Here is a 21,031-nt window from a genome sequence, read left to right on the forward strand (position 1 = left end):
TGATTATAGCTTGAATATAAAAGATAATAAGAAATGATATTTAAAACAATCTATAATTTAATTAAATAATAAAGCTTAAATAATCTAAATAATCACTTTAAAGAATATTGTAGTGCTGTTTTGGAGGCAGGCATGAATAAATAAGTTGTGTTTAATCATATACTAGTGCATCGATACATACGTCGAATATTTGTATGGTATTTTTTTGTAATTTATGTTAATAAAATCTAAAAATTATTGAGACATTCATGAATGTAGAAGAAAATATATTGGACTCAAATTCGGCTTGACTGTAATTTTGGTTGTAAAGACTTGATTTTGTATAACTCGTTGTGGAAGTGAGACAACCTTCTTAATGTTTAATATCGAATTAGGCCCGAAGCAATAGTCTATTATTTGGTCTAAACTGAATTTAAGATTGACACGTAAATAGTTATGATATTCCAATTATTTATAGTTTATCTGCTAATGATGTTTAATAAATTTTTGTTTGATGACATTTTCGATTTCGAGTCCAATCCAAAATAAATAAATAAATAAATAAATGGCCATAGTCTAAAAATTTCCACAAACAGTCAAACTGTCCACGCTCTGTCTGAAACCTTTTGTATAACCCTATTCGTGCATCACTCTCTTCCTCCCACAAAACACACAGACTCCATTGCCGCTCTTTTCTCGCGCAATTCTCCACCTCTATTCTATCAACCAGAATGGGTACAGGGGACAACGGGGGTGGTGGTGATCAGCTTGATTGTCAAAAAGATGACGTTGTTGATGTGCCGCCGCCAAAGTCGCCATGGAAGACATCCGCCGCCTCCTCTCCGGCGCTGGGCGCTGATTCAGACACGTGGCCAGCTCTTTCTGACGCTAAGCAACGGCATAAGAGTAACGACATTGTGGTTTCCGGCTCCAGCAAATCACCTCCGCCACAAAAAACCGAGGCTGATGACTGTGCTGCTATTCCGGCGGTTCCTGCGCCGGTTGGTGAAATTTTATTTGTTGATTCTTCATATGTTTTGGGTTTTTTTTAATCACATGTTTTGGGTTGTGTGTGTTTTATTTGTGAGAGCAGTTGGTATTTGTGTTTGAGTTTTTGCCAGAGGATTTGAGGTAGATACATATTAAAAATAACTAAATAAGTAACTTGATGCCGATGGATGACGGCAAAATAAGCTTTTTTAAATTGAGAAAAGAGTATAGATTGAATCATTCTTATGTTTTGTTGGGAAAACTGTAACAGGCTTTTGTTTTGAAAAAAAGTATATCTTTTTTTTAGGTTTTACAAAATTTGTTTAATCTTTTCTGCAGTTATTGAGTATTTATGTCATTATGTGTGTAGTCTAGATGAGTCAAGAGGTGGAGAGGTCTTTTGAGGTGCATCTTTATAATTAAGAGAACTTGAAAAACATGTGTCTGAAAAAGGAAATTTTGAATATCAATGCATGTGGCCGAATATTCTTATAATCGGAAAGTTTAGGTATTACCCCGATTTGAAGGTGTGTTCTGCTCCATTTCGGTTATTATTGTTATCTCTATGGAAATACATGTATGTGTATTCAATGTAGTCTGTTTTATCCATAATTTAAACAGGACAAAGAGATTTTTGTCCTAGGCCTCGTGTCAGAAAAGGAAAAAAATAAATTCTTCCTTTTGAGCCTTAATCCTTTGAGCGATAACCACATGAAAATGTAATGGCTCGCAGCCGAAAATATAACCTGCAAAGTGATGTGGCAAATCGATTGAATAATACATGTTGCGTAAGGTTTAAGAACCTCATTATGTCAGATTTATTGTCGTATTTTACCGGTTTAGAAAATTCACTGCTCGGTTCCATGTGCGTCAATGGTATTGTATCTATTAATTGAGTAGATGTGCCATGTAGACCTACAATTATGAGCTTGCCGTGTCGCATAAAACGTGGCTCATTTTTCTGTTTCCTCATTTGTTATTTTTCCTTTATTTATAATTTCTCTATTGGCTGAAAAAATATATCGTCCCATGTAGAAAAGGTAGACGAGCACTTGCATGGTCGATGGCTATTGGGTGCTATTTTTCTGTTTGTATCCATCCACACAAATACACCATAGCCGGTTCCATACGCATGATTTATCTGTAGCTTACTTGGTAGTTTAATCTACTTTTTCCAGTCAAAGATGAAGCAGCAGAAGATGAATGGGCGGACTAGTTTTAAAAATCCTCGTAGGCCCAGTGCTATGCATCAAAACAAAACAGGACCCAAGCAGGCCCCAAATGGTGTACCTCAATTTCCTGTACCTTTGCAATATTATGCAGCACCGGTGACACCATTTTATCATGCAATGGTACCCATGGCACCAATTCCACCTACTGGATATACTTATCCATTACCCCCTGGATCTTTTCCTAGACCTGATACGCAGTCTGGAAAGCCTGGCAGTGATACTACAGCACAAGATTTTGTTCCTCTTAAGGATGGGGCATTTCGGCCTTTCCCACGTGCAGATTCAGGCGCCCATCATTCCAATTCTGTTGAAAGTAGTCCTAGGGAAAAAGAACGCGGTCGCCAAGTGAATCCTTCCTGGAATAATCAGAGGCCAGCTGCTTCTAACAGTAACTTTCATTTGCAACAAAATATGGGGCCAAGACCTTTTTTGAGGCCTCCGTTTTCTGGTCCCTCTGGCTTTGTAGATGGACCCAATTTCCCAGGTAATTGAATTATTGTTCATGGTGCTGTTTGAGAAATGAAAATAATTGTTCTTCAGATGGAGATTCCTCTAGTTATTGTTGAATTCTTTTCTTTTTGCTTTTGCTGCTTTTCCTTATTTTTATTTTCCAAGTATTTGCTTTGTACATTCCTGAAAAGACCATTGATAATATAGGTCCACCTGGAGTTATCTGTTATTTTCCTGCGGCTCCTCCAAGCCCTCCAAGCTTTGTTAGAGTACCTTATCCACCATTTTTAGTTCCATATTCTCCAAGCTTTGGTGTTCCCATGCCTCCCTCGCCAACAATAGCCTTGAAAGCTAATATTGTGAGGCAAATTGAATATTATTTCAGGTGAAGTGTCTAACAAAGATCTATCTGGCATTATATAAATTATTTTGTTTGAATGGCAGTTGAAAACGCATTTCCCCTCCCCCTCAAGGAAAATAAATCCTGGTCTTGTCTCCTTGTATTTTATAATGAGGAAATGCAATTTAAAATTCTTTCTTGGAGTTTTTGTGTCAACTACAATGCTATAATTTTGTGTCTTATAGCTGTGATGTTTGTCCCTGTCTAATGAACAGGAAAACTTTGGCATTCTACACGTAGAGTCTTGTCTAATTACATTATTTTTTGCAAAATAATAATTACACTTAATGATTATCTACGGTGATGGGTGATACCTGTTTTGTTGAAACATGCTGTTTCTTTGGTATTGTGATAAAGTATAACAATTACTTAAACCACTGCATTTGTAGTAAATAATGAAAGTGTGGACATTTTAAGTTTCTGTGAAACTTATGTAAGCTAAATAATTTAACTCTTTTACTTTCTCAGTGACCAGAATCTTCGGATGGATAATTATTTGATTTCCTTGATGGACAGCCAAGGTTGGGTTCAGATATCTGCTATTGCTGACTTTCCAAGGGTAATCCTTTACAGATTTATTGTGTCATCTAAGTGGTGAACTTGAACAGTACATGGGGTTTTTTGCTCTTTTTTATGTCTTTTCTTCCTGGGGATAAATGTTTGCAATAGATACAGTCTTACTAGATGATCCCAAAACTATTTGCTCTTTGGTGCGTGGAGGGTGGATATTGGTGGTGTTAGGATTTTGCTGTGCCTTTGTCTCCTGTGCGTGATTTGGTTAGTCAAAATTCAGTCTTTTTTAATGGAAATTATTCCAACTAAATTTCATCACTAATTGTGTTTCAGGTTAAAAGAATGAATGCAGAGATACCATTTATCTTGGATGCATTACAGGCTTCAGAAACCATTGAAGTGCAGGTTGGATAATTCGCTCTTTCATTTATCCTTGATCATGACATGGAGAGTTTTCTTTTACACCTTTTCATTTCTTACACAAATAACTTTTCCCTTGATACTCTTTGATATTCAATCTTACAGGGAGGAAAAATAAGGAGACGGGACGGGTGGTCAAAGTGGATTCCAGCTTCTGTTACCAGTAAATCTCCATCTTTTGTTTCAGATGCTTTGAAGAACGATGATCTCGATGAAAATAAAAAGGAGAGCTCAGAAGGAATGAATAAATTTTTTTCGCCAATTGGAAACTCCGTGGATCATACACCACTGATTGCACTTTCTAATAAAGAATGTGTTATAGACCATACAGAGACAAACAGAGTTAATTCCCCTTTGACTGAAGAAGTACAAAATTTTACTTCAGGAAATAGCAGTGGGATTTTTGGTGTGGAACTCAGTAACGACTCAAAGTTCCCACCTATGTCACAAGATGCTAATTCTGCAAAATCAATTATCCTTGAAAATTGTGTAAAAAGAAAGATGCTGGTTCTTCCAAATCTGGATGTGCATAATCTGGATGGTTCTTCTAATGATTTTTGTAGCACATTTATGCTCGATGAAGAACTGGAAGTGGAGCAGAAAATGGCAAGGGCTTGTAATCATTCTACTGTCGGAAGGTATTCCATGCTCCATCACCTTTATCTTTAATTGTCAACTTCTAGTTTGTTCTAATTTTTTGTTTAGCCATGGACTTATGCTTGTTAAGTTCTTGAAAAGGAATAAGATCCCAAAAATAAGATTGAACTCTTGTGCATGTGGCATTGAAAATTACAGTACGGCCTCATGGTTCGGTTGCTTGTTATGTGTTAATTCTCACGCCTCTATGTTCTGGTGCGAGGGAAAAAACTTTTATGCGATTGAGTTGCTTTAAATTCATTGGGGCGATTGAGTTGCTTTAAATTCATTGGGTTTCATATTCATGAAGTCCAATCATGTGTTATATTTTGGAACTTTGTTCCAAATAGTATCTAGTATGACCCTTTTTACATGTCCATTCCCTCTGAATTTCACATGGAATTTGGCATGAGTTTTACCACTCTCATTCTGACCAAATTTTGTGCAGGGATGATGATGAGGACAATGAAGTTGTCAACGATCATGCTGTCGAAAGGCTTGTAATTGTCACTCAGGTGAAACCCTAAGTTATTTGCTTCCTTGTTTTCAATTTCCTGCGAGTATATATGTTTGGGTTCTCAGAATGTTTCTGTGATGTTAATTATTGTTCTGTTCTCAGGGTTTATATGAAAAGGCATTTGTATGATCTATAAAGAAGTACTTCAGCTTTAAGCCCTATAAAAAGGTCAAAAAATGGCTTCAATCATAATCCTGGCCCAGAAGTATATTGTCAGATGTAAACGTCAAATCTAATTAGAAATTTTGCTTTTATGTTTGATGGCATCCATTTTTCACCTAATTTTCTGTACTTTTAGTATGGAAATTCAACTTGAAAGAGTGTTCTTGACTGCTTGTGTTCCTCCATATTTGGGGGGTGGGCAGGGGGTTTTATACTGACACGGTTAGCTATCATTTTTTACAAGAGTGCTTTCTGTGTCGTTGAACAGAAGATATATGATCAAGATATACTGGCTAACTAGGTTGTGTGATACAGAATATTCGGATCACCAAAGCGGCTGGCAAAGAATCAAAAGCCATGTCCAGTGAGCTTGCTTCTGCCATAAATGATGGCCTGTATTTTTATGAGCAGGTTGATGGAAATATTTATGGGAATTTTTTGTTACATTTTGTGTCAAAAGATAAAGAGTTGGTTCTATATTTATATATTACAATTTTCAGGAGTTAAACTCGAGACGATCTCCTCTTAGGCTTGATAAGCCTGGCAATGAAAGAAGGGATGAGAACTTCAGACATTCTCCCAAGGGTGCTTCTGAATTGCATTTGAGGGTTCCTATTGGGGGAAGTAGCTGTGAAAGCCCTCATAATTCTAACTTTCGAAGGAAGAAAGGCAAAGATAGCTCCAAGCAGCATGCCGTTTATAAGCAGCGACTTTTCCCTGGCAACTTTAAAGCTCGTGGAAGTGGCCGAAACAGCCTTGACAAGATATCTGAAAGTCCACCTAGTGATTCTGTTGGTTTTTTCTTTGGTTCTACACCTCCTGATAGTCATGGGTGAGCATCAATATTGTCTTGTGCTTCATTGGCAATATGATTTCCTTTTTCTGTTTAATGATCGATAAAATATTGAATTTAACATAAAAATTGGGATGGGACGATTTTTATAAAGGTTTTTGCTGAATTTTACTATCTTCCGATGAAAGTTAAAACCCAAATTTAATTTTGCAGGCTAAGGCTTTCAAAATTGAGTGCTTCACCTCGCACAAATCTCTCAGGCAGTAGCCCACCAGTTGGTTCTGTGCCAAAGTCTTTTCCACCATTTCAACATCCAAGTCATAAACTCCTGGAGGAAAATGGATTCAAACAGCAGCTGTAAGTAGATCTATTTTAGAGGCTTTTTAGGATGCTAATGAAATTCTGAGCTTAATAAGTATAGGAAATGTTAACTAGTGAACACATTCACGTGCAATGTTTTTAGCTTTTCTCTGCTAAGAGTTTGATTTCTTGACTGGGTCATTTATTTTCTCAGCTACAAGAAATATCACAAACGCTGCCTTAATGATCGGAAGAAAATGGGCATTGGTTGTAGTGAGGTAATTTAATTATTTCAGGAAAAGCTCTCCCAATGATTTTTTGAAGACGATTATTTCAAGGTTTTTGTGAAATGATCTATTTAGACTAGCATGGTGGATCATTGTAGAAAATATTGCATGCTTTCTTCATGTCTAATATGTATCCATTCACATTCATCCACTTTACCATTGTTTAGTTGGTTTATAAGTTGCGGTCGATTGATACTTTATTAGCAGATTCTAAATGCGAACTTCTTCAAGAGATGGGTATGTTTGCTTTCTTCTTCAAATTACCCTTCTCCATTTCTATTATTTTACCAAACTTTACTCTCGTTTTCACATTCTTCACCCAAAACCAAATTTCCCTCATTTTTATTTCACCTAAAATAATATTTACTGGTAACTTTCAATCTATTATATTATTATATTTTAATAATAAACATACTATATTTTTAAATGTCTTATATTTTAAAAACCATATATACAGGTGACATTAATGACTCGACACGTTCTTACATGACATCTTGAGTAAAGAAATGTAAACCAAACACATGAAATTCTCTTATACATTTTTTAAGAACACCAAAAACAAACCAAGCATTTTCTAGATCTTCCTCTCTAAAATTTAGTTAAGCCTTGTTTGTTTATCTAGCTGGGTTTCATCTGTCCTATATTTGGTATATAATCGCAGTAGAGAAAACATGCTATTCTGTCCACAAAACATGCTATTCTGCTGTGGACATAGGCGTAGTATCTCATTGTGTGCCTGGTGTGATATAGATATAACATATGCCTCCCTGTGATTGCAGGAGATGAATACATTGTACAGGTTTTGGTCTTATTTCTTAAGGGACATGTTTAACCCTTCTATGTATAACGAGTTCCGAAACGTGGCTTTAGAGGATGCTGCTGCTGGTTATAATTATGGAATAGAGTGCCTTTTCAGATTTTATAGGTAGGTTTCCTGCATTGCTTACTTCACTTTTCAAAATTACTTGGCTGATTATTTAAGTTCGCTGTGTTCCCCTTGATTACGTGGCTAGATTCCATCCAGGTATCAATGTGTTACGTGGTTGTTCTCCGATTCTATAAAGTTTTATCCTTTTTTCCAGTTATGGTCTGGAGAAGGAATTCAGGGAAGACCTCTACGACAACTTCGAACAGCTGGCTCTTGACTTCTATACAAAAGGGAACCTTTATGGCCTGGAAAAATATTGGTAACCAAAAAGGACCTTTAAACGTTTCTTTTTCTGCCTTCCCTTAATAATGGTAAAATTGCAATACTGGAGACTCCAGAAACCGTGTTACAAATGACCAACCACAGAAATTGTGGTAAATAAGTGTCATTAGAATATCAATCTGCCTCAATGGCATGGGACCGGAGAGGTTTTTAAAGCTTGTGTCACTAGAATAAGTAAATCAAAACTATTCTCGATATTATTTTCTGTGTCTCTGATTCTAGTCCCTCACCTTTCTGCTGTTATCATAATCCTTTTATTTGGGTTTGCAGGGCATTTCACCATTATCGAGAGGCCAGTGGCCAAATGGAATCGCTAAAGAAACATCCAGAATTGGACAGATTGCTCAGAGAGGAATACCGTACTTTGGATAACTTCAACCGTGCCAAAGGTCAAAGTGGTTCCGTAAAAGAGGTCAACCAGTGAGTATATTCTTGACTAGTACAATGAAGTGACAAAGCCAAAAATTTTGGGAAGATAATTCTAACAGCTTATAAAGGGATAGCGAATTCAAAACATGGAACAAAAGATGTTTTCTGTACATAGTACGTTACAGTGTACAAGTTGCTGGATGATGCTAATATGTTTGGTAAGGCGTCTGTGTGCTTCGTTTTGAAGTCGTGTAACGGCTTGATGAGACATTTTCTTTTGCTGACCGAGTCTGTAACTTGTACGTAGGGATAGAATGGAGGTTTTTCAATAGATAGACAATAAAGGTGATACCATGGATTTTATGGAGGAATTTTAATAAATTAGCTTTGAAACTTATGCTCTCGTTTGTTGAGTGCTTTTAGTTCCAACGTGGAACCTTTGTGATCAGCAGGTTAGTCCTACATTTGAGCCGACTACCAGAGCTCCATTTGAGTGGCTTGACCAACCGAAGTCGCTAGCAAAGAGCTTCTACTGAAGCTTATGTGAATAAACATCTCCGAGTCTAGTAACCATAGTATGGAAAGCTCATCCCTACTCGAAAATGATGAAGGCTCAAATTTTGCTGACATCTGAGTATCTTTTATATGGGCTCGAGTAAAAAAAAAAATCTTTTTAAAATTTTGTATATAATATTTTAAATCATTTAATATTTTTACCTCAATGTTTTGGAAATTTAAATATTTGATAATTTGTTTTACAAAATCTAAATAATATTTTGCATAATTACACGTTAAAGTTGATTAATGTGTGTTTATTGGTAGGGAAAATAAACATGTTTTTATTTAAAAAATATAAATTGGTCCGATCAACAAGAGATCTAACCACTATTATATAATATTAGGGAGCGGTGCCATTGCCCATTAGTGTATAATTTTTAATTTACCCAGATATTGGTTTAATGGTGGGAGTTTTTAAAGTTTTCAAACAGTTTATTTCTTTAACCCCCTAAGCTGTTTTCTTGCTGTCCAGGTCCTGTTAATTAGATTGCTTTGTCCTTTATTGAGTATTGTGTACACACGAGAATTTTTTATTTTTTAAAAAATATGCAAGTAATTACAGGATAAAACTAATTTTATATTTTAAGAAAATAGATTTCGGGTCTCAACGTAATATAACAATGGGATATTCTTTAAACGTGATTAAAATTCTAGTGAAATGCACGGATTATATTGGAAAATATAAAAATTACAGAATATTGTGTTTTGGGGGAAAGGGTCACAGGGCTAGTTTGTATTTGGTTTTGAAAGTTTCAGTTGGGGAAACGGGTAAAACTCTAGCAGTATCTCATGCATGGAACGTTTTCACATTTAGTTGTGTCAACCAAGAAGCTTTGCTACGTCCTGAATCGGGTCCTTAACGATCCCTTTTAGTTCAAGATTTTATCAAGAGCTCTTTAACCTAGTTCTGGTTACGAGCATGAACCTTCTCAAGGCAAGCATTAGTATCCATGTGGTCTTTGTGACTTTCTCCTTTATCATCAGAAGTAGGGCTGAACTTAAGACGGTCTTCAGCATCTGCGCTTGTAATCCTTTGAAAAAGCCAAGCAACCCTTCTTTTTCCCATATGGCACAAAAAATTCCAGACACTGTTTTATGTGGCTTTGGTTTCCAGCCATCTTCCTCGTTTTCATCTTTGGCTGATTGAATCATCACCTTACACCTGTCCATGTTCAAAGAACTTAGCTTCATGATGATGCATAAGAAAAGAATCTGGGTGACTCAAAATATTGAAATGTCGAGGCTACTATGAGTTGGTTGATAAATGAAAATGGGAAGATGGGGCCTTTCTTATACCTTATTGCTGGGTATGTTAAACAGGTTGCGATGCATTTTGAAACAGCACCCAAAACAAAGGCAGAAAATGCAGAAAGAGCTTCTGGAGATGGTATGTCATCTCTTGCTTTGCTTGTCTTTTTCTTTATTAATCTCAGCTTTAGTTGATCAAACACGGTGTACTGCATAGCATCAGAATTCCCCGATTAAAATATAGATTTTCATGATAAGAGGATGTTAGAATTACTATTAATTTTTCCTAGTCAGATTTGTATTTAGGATTTTATTTTATTTATTCTATAATAGGAAAGGTATGATTAGTAGAATATTATTTAGGATTTTATTTTATTCTATAATAGGAAAATGTAGGATTAGTAGAATATTTTATTTAATGAGAGATTTGGTAATTATCTCTATGCATCTTTCTAATTACCGATTATTCTTGTATAAATATCAAGTTTAAGGAATAAAATATTCATTCAGCCAAATTCACATGGTATCAGAGCGATAATCGATCCGATACTTTAACCCTACGATCTCCTTTTCTTCTTTTCCGATTGCTCTTCTATTATGAGCAACCCGGAATTCCTTTTTGGAAGATTTATGGCTGATTCATCTTCCCCGAGCACTCCAATTGATGGCGAATCTACCACAAAACCCACTGGTGGAGGCCACTCTTCCACCAATCTTAACCAGAATGAAATTTCCACCAATTTTTTGCTACCCATAAGCTTAATGGTACCAACTTTTTGCAGTGGTCCCAATCGGTCACCTTGTTCATCAAAGGACGAGGAAAAATTGGCCACCTCAATGATACCACGACTGAACCTGCCAAAACCGACCCGTCCTACAATGCCTGGGAGATTGAGAATTCCATGGTTATGTCGTGGTTGATCAATTCCATGGAGTCCTCTATTGGTCGCTCCTATTTGTTTCTACCTTCAGCACGAACTTTGTGGGGTGGGACGCTGTCAAGGATACGTATTCAGATGTTGGGAACTCGGCTCAACTCTATGAGGTGACTACTAAGATGTGGGATGCTAAGCAAGGATCCAAATCTGTCACCCAATATTTCAACGATCTCATGGCCTTGTGGATGGAATGTGATCTGTACTATGACTTTGAATGGAAGTGCTCTGCGGATCATGCTCGGTTCCTCAAATTGATCGAGAAAGACCGTGTCTTCCAATTCCTTGCTGGCCTTAATAAGGATCTCGATGAGGTTCATGGTCGGATACTTGGCCGGGATCCTATCACGACTCCGCGGGAGGTCTTCTCCGAGGTTCGTCGTGAAGAAAGCCGCCGTACGGTCATGCTTGGCCCCGACGTCGCCTCTTTCGAGCCTTCTGCCATGGCTACCCAGGACCCTGCCCCAGCCAAAGTTCGAACCAATGATTCCCGGAAATCGGGCAAATCTGACTATTTTGAGTGTGATTACTGTCATAAACCGTGGCACACTCGGGAGAAGTGTTGGGCCCTACATGGCAAGCCCCCAAAGTTACCATCGAGCTCGAAGACTATCGGAAAAGGTGTCGATGTGGCTACTACAACCTCTCCACAGTCTTCTGCCCCTGCCCCTGCCCCTATGACTTTTTCCGCTGATCAAATTCATCAATTGCTGAGTCTCCTCAAGACTACTCCTCTCCGGTTATTCTGTGATAATAAGGCTGCTATCAGCATTGCTCATAATCCAGTTCAACATGACCGGACTAAACATATCGAGATAGACCGTCATTTTATCAAAGAAAAGATTGACACCGGGGAAATTTGCATTCCATACATCCCGTCCGATGGTCAACTTGCTGACATTCTTACGAAGAATCTTCATCGACCTCAGTTTGACTCTTTTAAATCAAAGTTGCGCATGATCGACATTTATGCATCAACTTGAGGGAGAGTGTTAGAATTACTATTAATTTTTCCTAGTCAGATTTGTATTTAGGCTTTTATTTTTATTTATTCTATAATAGGAAAGGTAGGATTAGTAGAATATTATTTAGGATTTTATTTTATTCTATAATAGGAAAATGTAGGATTAGTAGAATATTTTATTTAATGAGAGATTTGGTAATTATCTCTATGCATCTTTCTAACTACCGATTATTCTTGTGTAAATACCAAGTTTAAGGAATAAAATATTCATTCAGCCAAATTCACAAAATTCACAGAGGATCTTTGTTTCCATCATATAGAAAGAAATTGAATGTAAAGAAAACACAACCATCAACCTGTATGGAAGGGTTTGTTGTTAGAAGAAGAGAAATGCCTAGGCCATCAAATGCGCGGGACCAAGTGTCCTCTGTGAGTGATTTCCACAGCCCTTTGGACTTGCCAAAATCACTTGTTTGCATTCTTGACGATGCTGTATCAAGAGGCTGAATAAAATAATCCAAAATCAGGCCACTTCAGCAGAATAATTGAGTACATGATGCTTAAAATCCACCAGAACCAATATTAAGCTACCAGAATCACATAAGGACCAGGTAACAAAAATATAAAAGCCACTTTGATCAATATTCTATACCATACAAATGACTGGAACTTGGTATAATTTCAATATTTTAACTTGTAATGTATCAGTCTTAAAAGTCGTAACAGTGCATGCATCAAACATAAGAATGCAAACTGCCTCCAACCAACAGTTTTTAGTACTCACTAGACCTGGGTACTTAACATGGAGCAAATAATCATCATGCCGCCAGAACCAACAAGCAACAAGAGTTAAAACCAGAATCAATGAAAATATGACTTGCCTGCGTAACAATGGCCGTGCAAGCACCTGCAGCAGCAGCAATGACCAGATTAGCTGCAGTTCCAATAGATTTAGATCCGCTATCTCTTAAGTAGAGTCTCTTGAAGAAGCTATATCCATAGAAATATACGAACTGTGAAATGAAAGACTGCAAATTCTTCGTTCCCAGGCCCTGGTATAATGAAAGTACTTGATGGCTGGATATTGCCTCCCAGAGTACATCTGAAATGTGCCTGTTCAAAACAAGAGAAGTCAGTTCCGATCACCTAAGCAGAAACTGCTGAAAACTCTTCAAATTTAAATCGCCAATTCCGAAAAATACTTGCTTTGCCTGGAACGCTGTTCCACTAACGTTTTTCCCAAGTCGAAAATGGCCTTTGACTTTACATTTTTTTTAAAAAAAGTTTAGTGATCCGATCCCGCTCTGTACCCCCATTACCTCCTTCCCAAAGGGATCTTGCTTCTTTTCCCAATTAGCTTATTCAATAAATGAGGAACAAGAGCTTTTCATTTGAGCAGAAGAGCATCAATCCACCAGATTAATACCATTAAAAAAAACGAAATCTAAAAAACAACAAAAACCTGTATTTTTGGTGATGTGATGCTCGATTTTCAGCTTGATACTTGGACTTGCAAGTGTCGAGTGGGTACAAAATGGTGGTGCTGACCAGCGCCCCCACCGCACCTGACGTCGCCTCCACTAAAGACTCCATATCTAGAACCGTAGAAAATCCCAACCTTCACACCCAAAATCAAGAAACAAAACAAAAATTAACATAGTAATAATTGATTGATCACCCAATAATCCAAGAAAACTCACACCGACAACAAATTACAAAATCGTCGCAATGTTATCAGCAACGGAGATAAGACTTGGCTTTCACGGAGACAGGATACCGGTGAGGATGGGCGCCTGCGATCGTGCCGGTTTAGTAATCAAATGAATCGTACCGGGATTTGCAAGCAAATGAAATATGGGCATTCATTCTTTCTTTTCTTTCGATACGTGGAATTTATTTGACTATGTTGCAAAATACAAATTGATTTTAGATACTATATTATAAGTACGTGTTTTCAGTTTATTTATTTTATATTTTTATAAAATATTTTGACACCGGCCATTGGCTGTTGGCATAATTTGAAATATATTAAATTACATATTCCTGGTAATATCGTCTCCCTAATCATATTTTAGTTTGAAATGTAAACGAGTATAACCAAAGAAGTTGAGCTCGATTTGTTTAAAATATATAAATTCGAGAGAGTTCGATTTGAGCTTTTATAATGATGCTCGAGCTCGGCTCATTTTAAAATTATTAAGCTCGCGAGTAACTCGATCTCGATTTTTTAATAGCTCGTTTATCATGTTTAACGAGTCAAACTCGAGCTTGACTCGTGAGACGAGCTCGTCTTCAAGCTGTTAAACAAGATCATTTTCGAGCTCGTCGAACATTTTTAGACAAAAAATCAACTAAGATATGAAAATTTAAAAAGACATTTTTAATTTTCTATTATTTCAATCACTTCTCTTATATTCAAATTTCGACTTGTGACAATGCAAATTATTATTGCACAATCTGAGATTCTTAAAAAAAACGTACAATAAAATCTTAATAGTTAAAATTTGAAACCACTTAAATGGAACATAAACTGATACTAAAGCAATTAACTTTTATAAGTATACTAAACTACTACTCGTAGTTAATTTCCCCGGATCCTATCGACATTTTAAAGAAATAAGTTATTAATAAATGTTCAGATTTCCAACATATAATTGAGTTATGTAAACTCCATTGAAAGTATTTTTACATAATTTAGTACTTCTTCACGTAAATATTCTCTAAAACTGTATGAATAATCAACATATTCTATCGATATCAAACTCTTTATAAATACCAAATTCGTCACGAATTTTGTACTTCAAACTTGAATACTCGGGCACGAGAATTTCTTCCCCCAGTGGCTCTGGTCACACCCCCATATGATGGATCAGTGAAATCCCTTGCCACCAACCAATATGACGACGATGTCCATCTTTCCCTCCATGCTATTGCAAACTCTTTTATATGTATAAGAAAAAGATATTGTTATCAACACTCCAAAAATTTATTCACGATTTAAAAACGACACAAACGATAAAAGCTGAGTGTGAGAATAAATTTTTGAAATCTTTTACAACTATTAAAATAGTTTTCTCGTTCACGGGGTCGAAGCCATCAGAAAACAGCAAGTAAACATTCGCGAGCCTAACTTGAGCCAACAAACGTTTAATCGGTTCAGGAATTAGAAGGCATTATTTAAGCCAAGGATACGATTTTAACAAGCATTAAAAACCCGACCCGTCCAACTTTTTTTTTTTTTTTTTTTGGGGTTTCAGAAAGGAAGAAATTTTTGATATCGCAGTTTATTTCTTTCCATTACAGTCCTACCTACAATCGTGCTTTTACCATTTATTTATATTACCATTTATTAATCCTCTTATTTTGAACAAAACCAAGCGCGCTCTAAATGATGAAAAATAATCCCAAGAAATTTATAATATTGATGCAATATAAATTATAATTCAAAATAATTATTAGATAAGAGATTTTAGATAGAAAGAATCATATAATATAAAAATGAAAATAAGGGAGGTTGCTCTTGTAATTTCAAGGAGAAGATGGTACAAGTAATTACGAAAACATACTGAAAAACGCGAGTTATCGTCAATTTCATATCATCTGACCTGAAATCTTGAAAATTTTGGTAAACTTCTATGAACCATACACATCTTCGAAATCTTAAGGATATTCTAATATTTTGATGAAGTATTGCTTAAACAAAGTGCATCGCATTAAAAAGAATCATTAGCCATTATCAATATCTTCATATTTTCCTAATAAACCAATGGTTTGTGTTTGGATTGAATTATTTTAATCGATCAAATAATTAGAAGGAATCTATTTCAAATGAAAGCTGAAGATTCTCAAATTCGTATGTTTAAAAATCATCCACACATTGGACGCACTTCGATGACGGACTTATAATTCAAATTCACCAAATCCTCCAATCCAAAAATAATGCACCCTATATTCTTCCAAACACTTGTACATTGGAATTTAGTTTGGACTTGCTGTGATTTCCAACGTGAAGCATTGGAACATACTCTTTCTTCCACGTTTCCATAACGGGAAAACTGAAACACTCTAGAATGCATACACGTGCGCGTTTTAGATCATTAGATTGCGTTGAAATATTGGTCACTTTCTGTGGTTCAACACTTCGGAAACCCCGGATTTGTACCCATAACAGAGCAAAAATTTTAGTCTATGAATGGATGTTGACATCATATTTTTATGTATGTATAAGAATTTGTCTCTGGAGAAGCTTATGAACCCGGGGGACGGAGGGTGGTAAACTAATGTGACTAAAACACAAGACAATCAAAGTGGTTAAGCACATGAGCACAATCCTAGTAAGCATGAAAAGACGAAGAGCTCTTGCTTAGATAAAAACCAAACAAAGGGAACATAAAGCTTTGCAGAATACTATATCCTTCGAGGGACATCGCTGACGAAATGATGATCACAAGAGTGGTATCGATGCTAGCAAATATCACTTTGTCCCTTCCATTTCATGTTTTAGGTAAGAAATTCAATGGAGTCACTTAAAATCAATTTTAAGTCTAATCTAAGAATGTGTTGTCAATTCATATATATGAAACAAGATAAAACAACAATTAGGACACAAGATTTGGATGAAGCAAAAATGGCTAATTACCTGCTTAAGAGCAGAAGGATGCAGCAACGTCTTTCCTCGAGGCATCGACTTCTGGATCAGGTACCCTGCCTCTGGGAAAACAAATCCCCAAATACAAACAAACCAATGGTTTTTTGCTTGACTTTAATCAACAGGGAATAGGAAAAGTGGATTAACTAGAGGAGAGAGTTGACCGTGGAGATAAATTTTTCATGGAAAAAGATACTGCCTTCGCCCAAAAATGGCTGAACTCCATGAACAAAGAAGAATGGAGGACTTTTAACTATATATATATATATATATATAATTAATTTGCGGAGAAGCCAGATCCTAGCAAAAAGTGCGTCTCCAATCTGAAGTGATTTGAAAACACTTTTATGCGCCAAAAATCGTTGCTGCTAAAAAGCATGTTTCAGTCCATGTTAATGGTTTGTGTACAGCCACTAAATTTAATCTAATTCACAAATCACTAACCAACATGGCTGTTGACAAGAAAACAATGTGTCCCCGGTTCCTACCGTTCAGGATGTTCATAAAGGATATTGTAATTTTCAAATTGGTAGTTTCTGTTCGGATGTACCTTCAATTAAAGCACTGATGTGACACTCAACAACAACTCAAAAGAACACCAATTTTTGGTATAAACATAAAGATTCCACAACTCCCTTGTTTTCAAGTCAAATTGGTGTCATTAAAAAAAATGACACCTTCATGTCTGGTAAATGGGAGTAGATCATTGCTTATTAGGTTAATAAAAGTAAATAATTCCAATTTTAACGTATATCAAGTAATGAATATTAAAGACAACGCAAAGAAGGCAAGCTGCAGTGATACATTATGAGCTTTCCTGCAACTGCACTGTAATAAGATCAAAATGTCAAGTTTGTTAGTTAAGAGTAAAACTACTCAGGATATCCATTTATGAGCCACTACCAAAAAAAGAACTAAACCGACGCATGCTTTCGATACCTTGAACAAGCATATACAAGATCAAACAGTAAGGCACGGATGTAGATCACAAAAACAGGTTACATTTCATCACCAATGAAAGCTGCAATCTTTTTCCATAATGCAAATTGACGGAAGCAACAAGTGGATGCAAATGCCAGAAGTAGATAAAGATACCCAATCGACACAAATGCAAATATCACAGAGACACCACAAGATCAAAATGGTGAACCTCGATCCTTTTAAAAAGTTGTTATTAGAAGCAAGATGAGTCACTGTTTTAAAAAATATTTGATAGACAAAAGTAAACAAATAAAAAAGTACATATTTTAGATTCTAGTCTTTAGGCAAATGGTAATTTTTTGCAATAAGGAAAGACGTCATTTGCATGAGTGCCTGAACTTCAGAAGAATCACCAGAGTCCAAAACTAAAAGTTTGGTGCAATTTTGAAGAATCTGCACAATGAATACATTAAACATAAAAAGACTGTTCTGAAAAACAAAATTAAAATTCATTCAGAGGAAATGATTAATCTGAAGCAGCAACCCATGCATTAAAATGTTTAACAAGAAAAACTGAGAAGCACCTGAAATTTTGAAACAAGTACAAAGCTTTTGTCAGCGAAAAAATTAAACATATAAGACCATGACAACGAAAACTTCATCACTAAGTAAACAGGATAAATCAACGCCAAGATATAAGAATTATAAGCACAGAGATTGGCAAAGAACGAAATTTTTTTAAAAATATGAGGGAAAAGGGAAAAAAAAAACTCTCATCAGTAACTTGATATCAAAGAAATAAGACATAGCTGTGTGCAATCGACAAGGGCAGTAGATATATCATGGCAGCATCAATTCTCCAAATTGCATCAATGATTGGTAGCTTGACTAGCTTTTTACCAAGAATGTTATCTGAGGGCGAGGTAGAAGGTTAATCCATCAACTGCATTCTATTTATTCTATCAAATTTATCATGATAGTTAATGTCTGTGACTCAGCTTCATGCAAGATTGTTGGAACGAGAGTACAAGAAATCTCAATCACATGTATATTTTCACTACGAAGTGCACTATATATAAATGCTCGATTCCTTTGGACAACCATTTAATTGTATCGTATAATTCTAATTTAAATAACAACAATACAATCAAACTTCAAGCTATATTTAGTAGTCAGAGTTTTCCCAATCCTTTTAACCGCATGACCTGGACAAATCACTGGTAGATTTTGTAATACTAATGCCATTACTTCGAAGTTCCTGATTCTTTTCCCAATACATTCTACCATCTGAGAAGTCAAAATCCCTCCAATTGATGGAAACCTTCATTTGATACATGGATTTTATTTATAATTATTAAGTTTAATCAGAGTAGGCCAAATAGGCCCCTAATCTAATCGATAAACAATTATAGCTGTATCTAGGTATACACCCTCTTGTCAGGTAGTCATGGAATCCTTGATTTCGATAATAGTTTTCCCTCACTGGTTCCCAGGAACAATTACAGAGGCAGTAAAAATTCCAGCATTGCTTCATTAGTAGGAAAATTCTATTCTATTTTGCTCTAGATCTTCCTATTATCGTCCAGGAACAATCCTTCAGCAACAAGCACGAGGTAACAGCCAGTCTAAACATCATCTTATACAAACCAACACAATTGACGCATCTCATGTCAGATTATTTGTTGCAAAATTTGATAGTGGCAGAACTTACTTACCTAGTGACCGTGACCCATGTAGGGGGCACCACCCTGATGTGGCATAACGCCACCCTGACCCATCTGTGGCTGGGCAGTATAGCCTCCCTGCATCCCAGGCTGTCCTACATAGCTACTAACACCAGCCTGACCTGCATAAGCTGCATTATTCATCATCGGTGGACCTCCCTGCTGATTCACACTTGTTCCCATCCCTCCAAGAAAATTACCAATCCCTAAGCTAGCCCCCTGAGTTGCCAACAAAGCTGCTACAGCCTGTCCAATAGCGGCGGGGGGAACCGCATGGCCAAACCCCACTGCAGGCGCAGTGGTCCCTGCACTCGGTGCCATTAAATGTCCACCTGCGTGCCTCATGCCTCCCCGGCCCCCTCCAAACTTGCCCCTCTTTGCAGCATGATGGTAATGCCCCAACTGCCCCTGGTGACGATTGTGATGGAGATGCTGAGGCCGTATCTGCTGCTGCAGTGGTTGACTATGCTGCAAGTTAAGAGAACCCTTAGAAAGTTTAGGCCCATCTACGGCTTTCTGGCAATGCAGAATTTGACCTTCAAACTTCTTGTGTGGCTCTTCCAATGCCCTCTTGGCACCCTCGATAGTTTTGAAAACAAACAAACAGAACCCTCTTGGCTTTCCAGATTCTTTATCCAACCCCAATGGCCCTTCTTCGATCTCCCCAAATTTGGAAAAGAACTCCACTAGTTTCGGAACATCAAGCTCAGCTGATACATTGCTCACATAAATTTTCCGCTGAGTGTACTCAGATGGAGGTGGTACCGTCACAGTGGGCAGCACAGTCGGGGGAGGAGCCTGAACTGGACCTGCAGAGGCCAGTTGGCAAGAAGTTATTCGACCCTCAATCAACTTCTGTGGCTTCATCAGAGCACGACGGGCCCCATCACGGTTCTTATAGAGGACGAACGCGTATCCCTTGGATTTCCCGGAATTCTTGTCCATGACAACCTTACAATCCTCGATCTCTCCGAACTTACCGAATACAGAAGTAATCAGCTCGGTATTCGCATTCCACCCAAGGCCGTGCACGAATATCTTGCGGTGTGAAGGGTCTGCGTTCGCCAATTTATTCACATCCTCCATGATATCAGGGTGTTTGTGCACCGCATCCTTGATCAAACGAGACAGCTGGTCCTTCGAAAAAGGGTCGAGAAGCTTCTCCAACGACTCTCCATCCAAATCTCCTCCATCTTCCCCCTCCAGCCCTTCAGCTTCACCGACATTCGTCAAGGCATCATTCACAGATGGCTTTTCCGTAGTTTCACTCCCTTGCTCGTCATTCTCAAACACCGCGTCGTCTTCTTGCTCCTCCTCTCCTTCTCCTTCACCATCTCCGTCTTCCTCTCCCTCTACCTCTCCCTCTCCCTCTCCCTCTCCGTCTCCGTCTCCGTCTCCGTCTCCGTCTACCTCTCCCTCTCCTTCTCCTTCTCCTTCTCCTTCTCCCTCGCCCAATCCCTCTCCCCCTTGATCCTCTTCTACTGCTTCAACATCGACTCCTTCCTCGATACCTGGATCTTCCTCTACGATTTGTTGGGCCTCCTCCGTAACGAATTGTTCCTGCTCTGCTACCTCGAGCTGGACGGGCTCGGGCTCGGGTTCTTGAGGAGCTTCGACGGCGCGGGCTTTTCGTTTCCTGGCCATATTGATGTGAGAAGAAGAGCTAGGGTTTTCTTTTCTTTGAATGCTCGAAGGTTAAAGCTACGCGATACATATATGTATATATATATATATATCTATATAAATATATATACACCGAACTTATTATTATTTTA

The 21,031-nt window shown here is 37.3% G+C and overlaps 3 protein-coding genes and 1 long non-coding RNA gene across 9 annotated transcripts; 2 read left to right on the forward strand and 2 right to left on the reverse strand.

The window, feature by feature from the left end:
* The first annotated feature begins 583 nt into the window (after positions 1-583).
* LOC140967267 (la-related protein 1A-like) lies at positions 584-8,653 on the forward strand. The gene is made up of 14 exons (XM_073427695.1): positions 584-980; positions 2,148-2,685; positions 2,859-3,036; positions 3,520-3,610; positions 3,898-3,969; positions 4,090-4,622; positions 5,069-5,135; positions 5,615-5,710; positions 5,800-6,131; positions 6,306-6,449; positions 6,607-6,670; positions 7,459-7,604; positions 7,762-7,866; positions 8,160-8,653. Exons 1-14 carry the CDS (start codon positions 711-713, stop codon positions 8,311-8,313), a joined length of 2,790 nt encoding a protein of 929 aa, XP_073283796.1. The 5' UTR covers positions 584-710; the 3' UTR covers positions 8,314-8,653.
* A 741-nt stretch (positions 8,654-9,394) lies between these two features.
* Positions 9,395-9,881, forward strand: LOC140967252 (uncharacterized). The gene is made up of 2 exons (XR_012173555.1): positions 9,395-9,656; positions 9,690-9,881. It is a non-coding gene; the product is annotated as an uncharacterized lncRNA (long non-coding RNA).
* Positions 9,553-17,539, reverse strand: LOC140967251 (peroxisomal adenine nucleotide carrier 1-like). 5 transcript variants are annotated; one of them, XM_073427661.1, is made up of 6 exons: positions 16,603-17,539; positions 13,426-13,581; positions 12,845-13,076; positions 12,320-12,466; positions 10,113-10,273; positions 9,553-9,978 (listed from the first exon to the last, which is right to left on the reverse strand). In XM_073427661.1, the coding sequence occupies exons 2-6, from the start codon at positions 13,554-13,556 to the stop codon at positions 9,702-9,704; spliced, it is 948 nt and encodes a 315-aa protein (XP_073283762.1). In that variant the 5' UTR covers positions 13,557-13,581; positions 16,603-17,539; the 3' UTR covers positions 9,553-9,701. The 5 variants fall into 5 exon arrangements, with proteins under 5 accessions (XP_073283762.1, XP_073283765.1, XP_073283764.1 ...); XM_073427664.1 differs by lacking the exon at positions 16,603-17,539 and adding an exon at positions 13,680-13,896; XM_073427663.1 differs by lacking the exon at positions 16,603-17,539 and adding an exon at positions 13,664-13,896 and having other exon boundaries at positions 13,426-13,558.
* A 217-nt stretch (positions 17,540-17,756) lies between these two features.
* On the reverse strand, positions 17,757-20,962 carry LOC140967250 (UBP1-associated protein 2A-like). Of its 2 annotated transcripts, XM_073427658.1 has the most exons (3): positions 20,613-20,962; positions 19,248-20,564; positions 17,757-17,985 (listed from the first exon to the last, which is right to left on the reverse strand). In XM_073427658.1, the coding sequence occupies exons 1-2, from the start codon at positions 20,898-20,900 to the stop codon at positions 19,248-19,250; spliced, it is 1,605 nt and encodes a 534-aa protein (XP_073283759.1). In that variant the 5' UTR covers positions 20,901-20,962; the 3' UTR covers positions 17,757-17,985. The 2 variants fall into 2 exon arrangements, with proteins under 2 accessions (XP_073283759.1, XP_073283760.1); XM_073427659.1 differs by lacking the exon at positions 17,757-17,985 and having other exon boundaries at positions 18,883-20,564; positions 20,667-20,962.
* Positions 20,963-21,031: the final 69 nt, after the last annotated feature.

The sequence above is a fragment of the Primulina huaijiensis genome, unplaced genomic scaffold (genome assembly GCF_012295235.1).
Source record: "Primulina huaijiensis isolate GDHJ02 unplaced genomic scaffold, ASM1229523v2 scaffold24871, whole genome shotgun sequence".
Taxonomy (NCBI): Eukaryota; Viridiplantae; Streptophyta; class Magnoliopsida; order Lamiales; family Gesneriaceae; genus Primulina; species Primulina huaijiensis.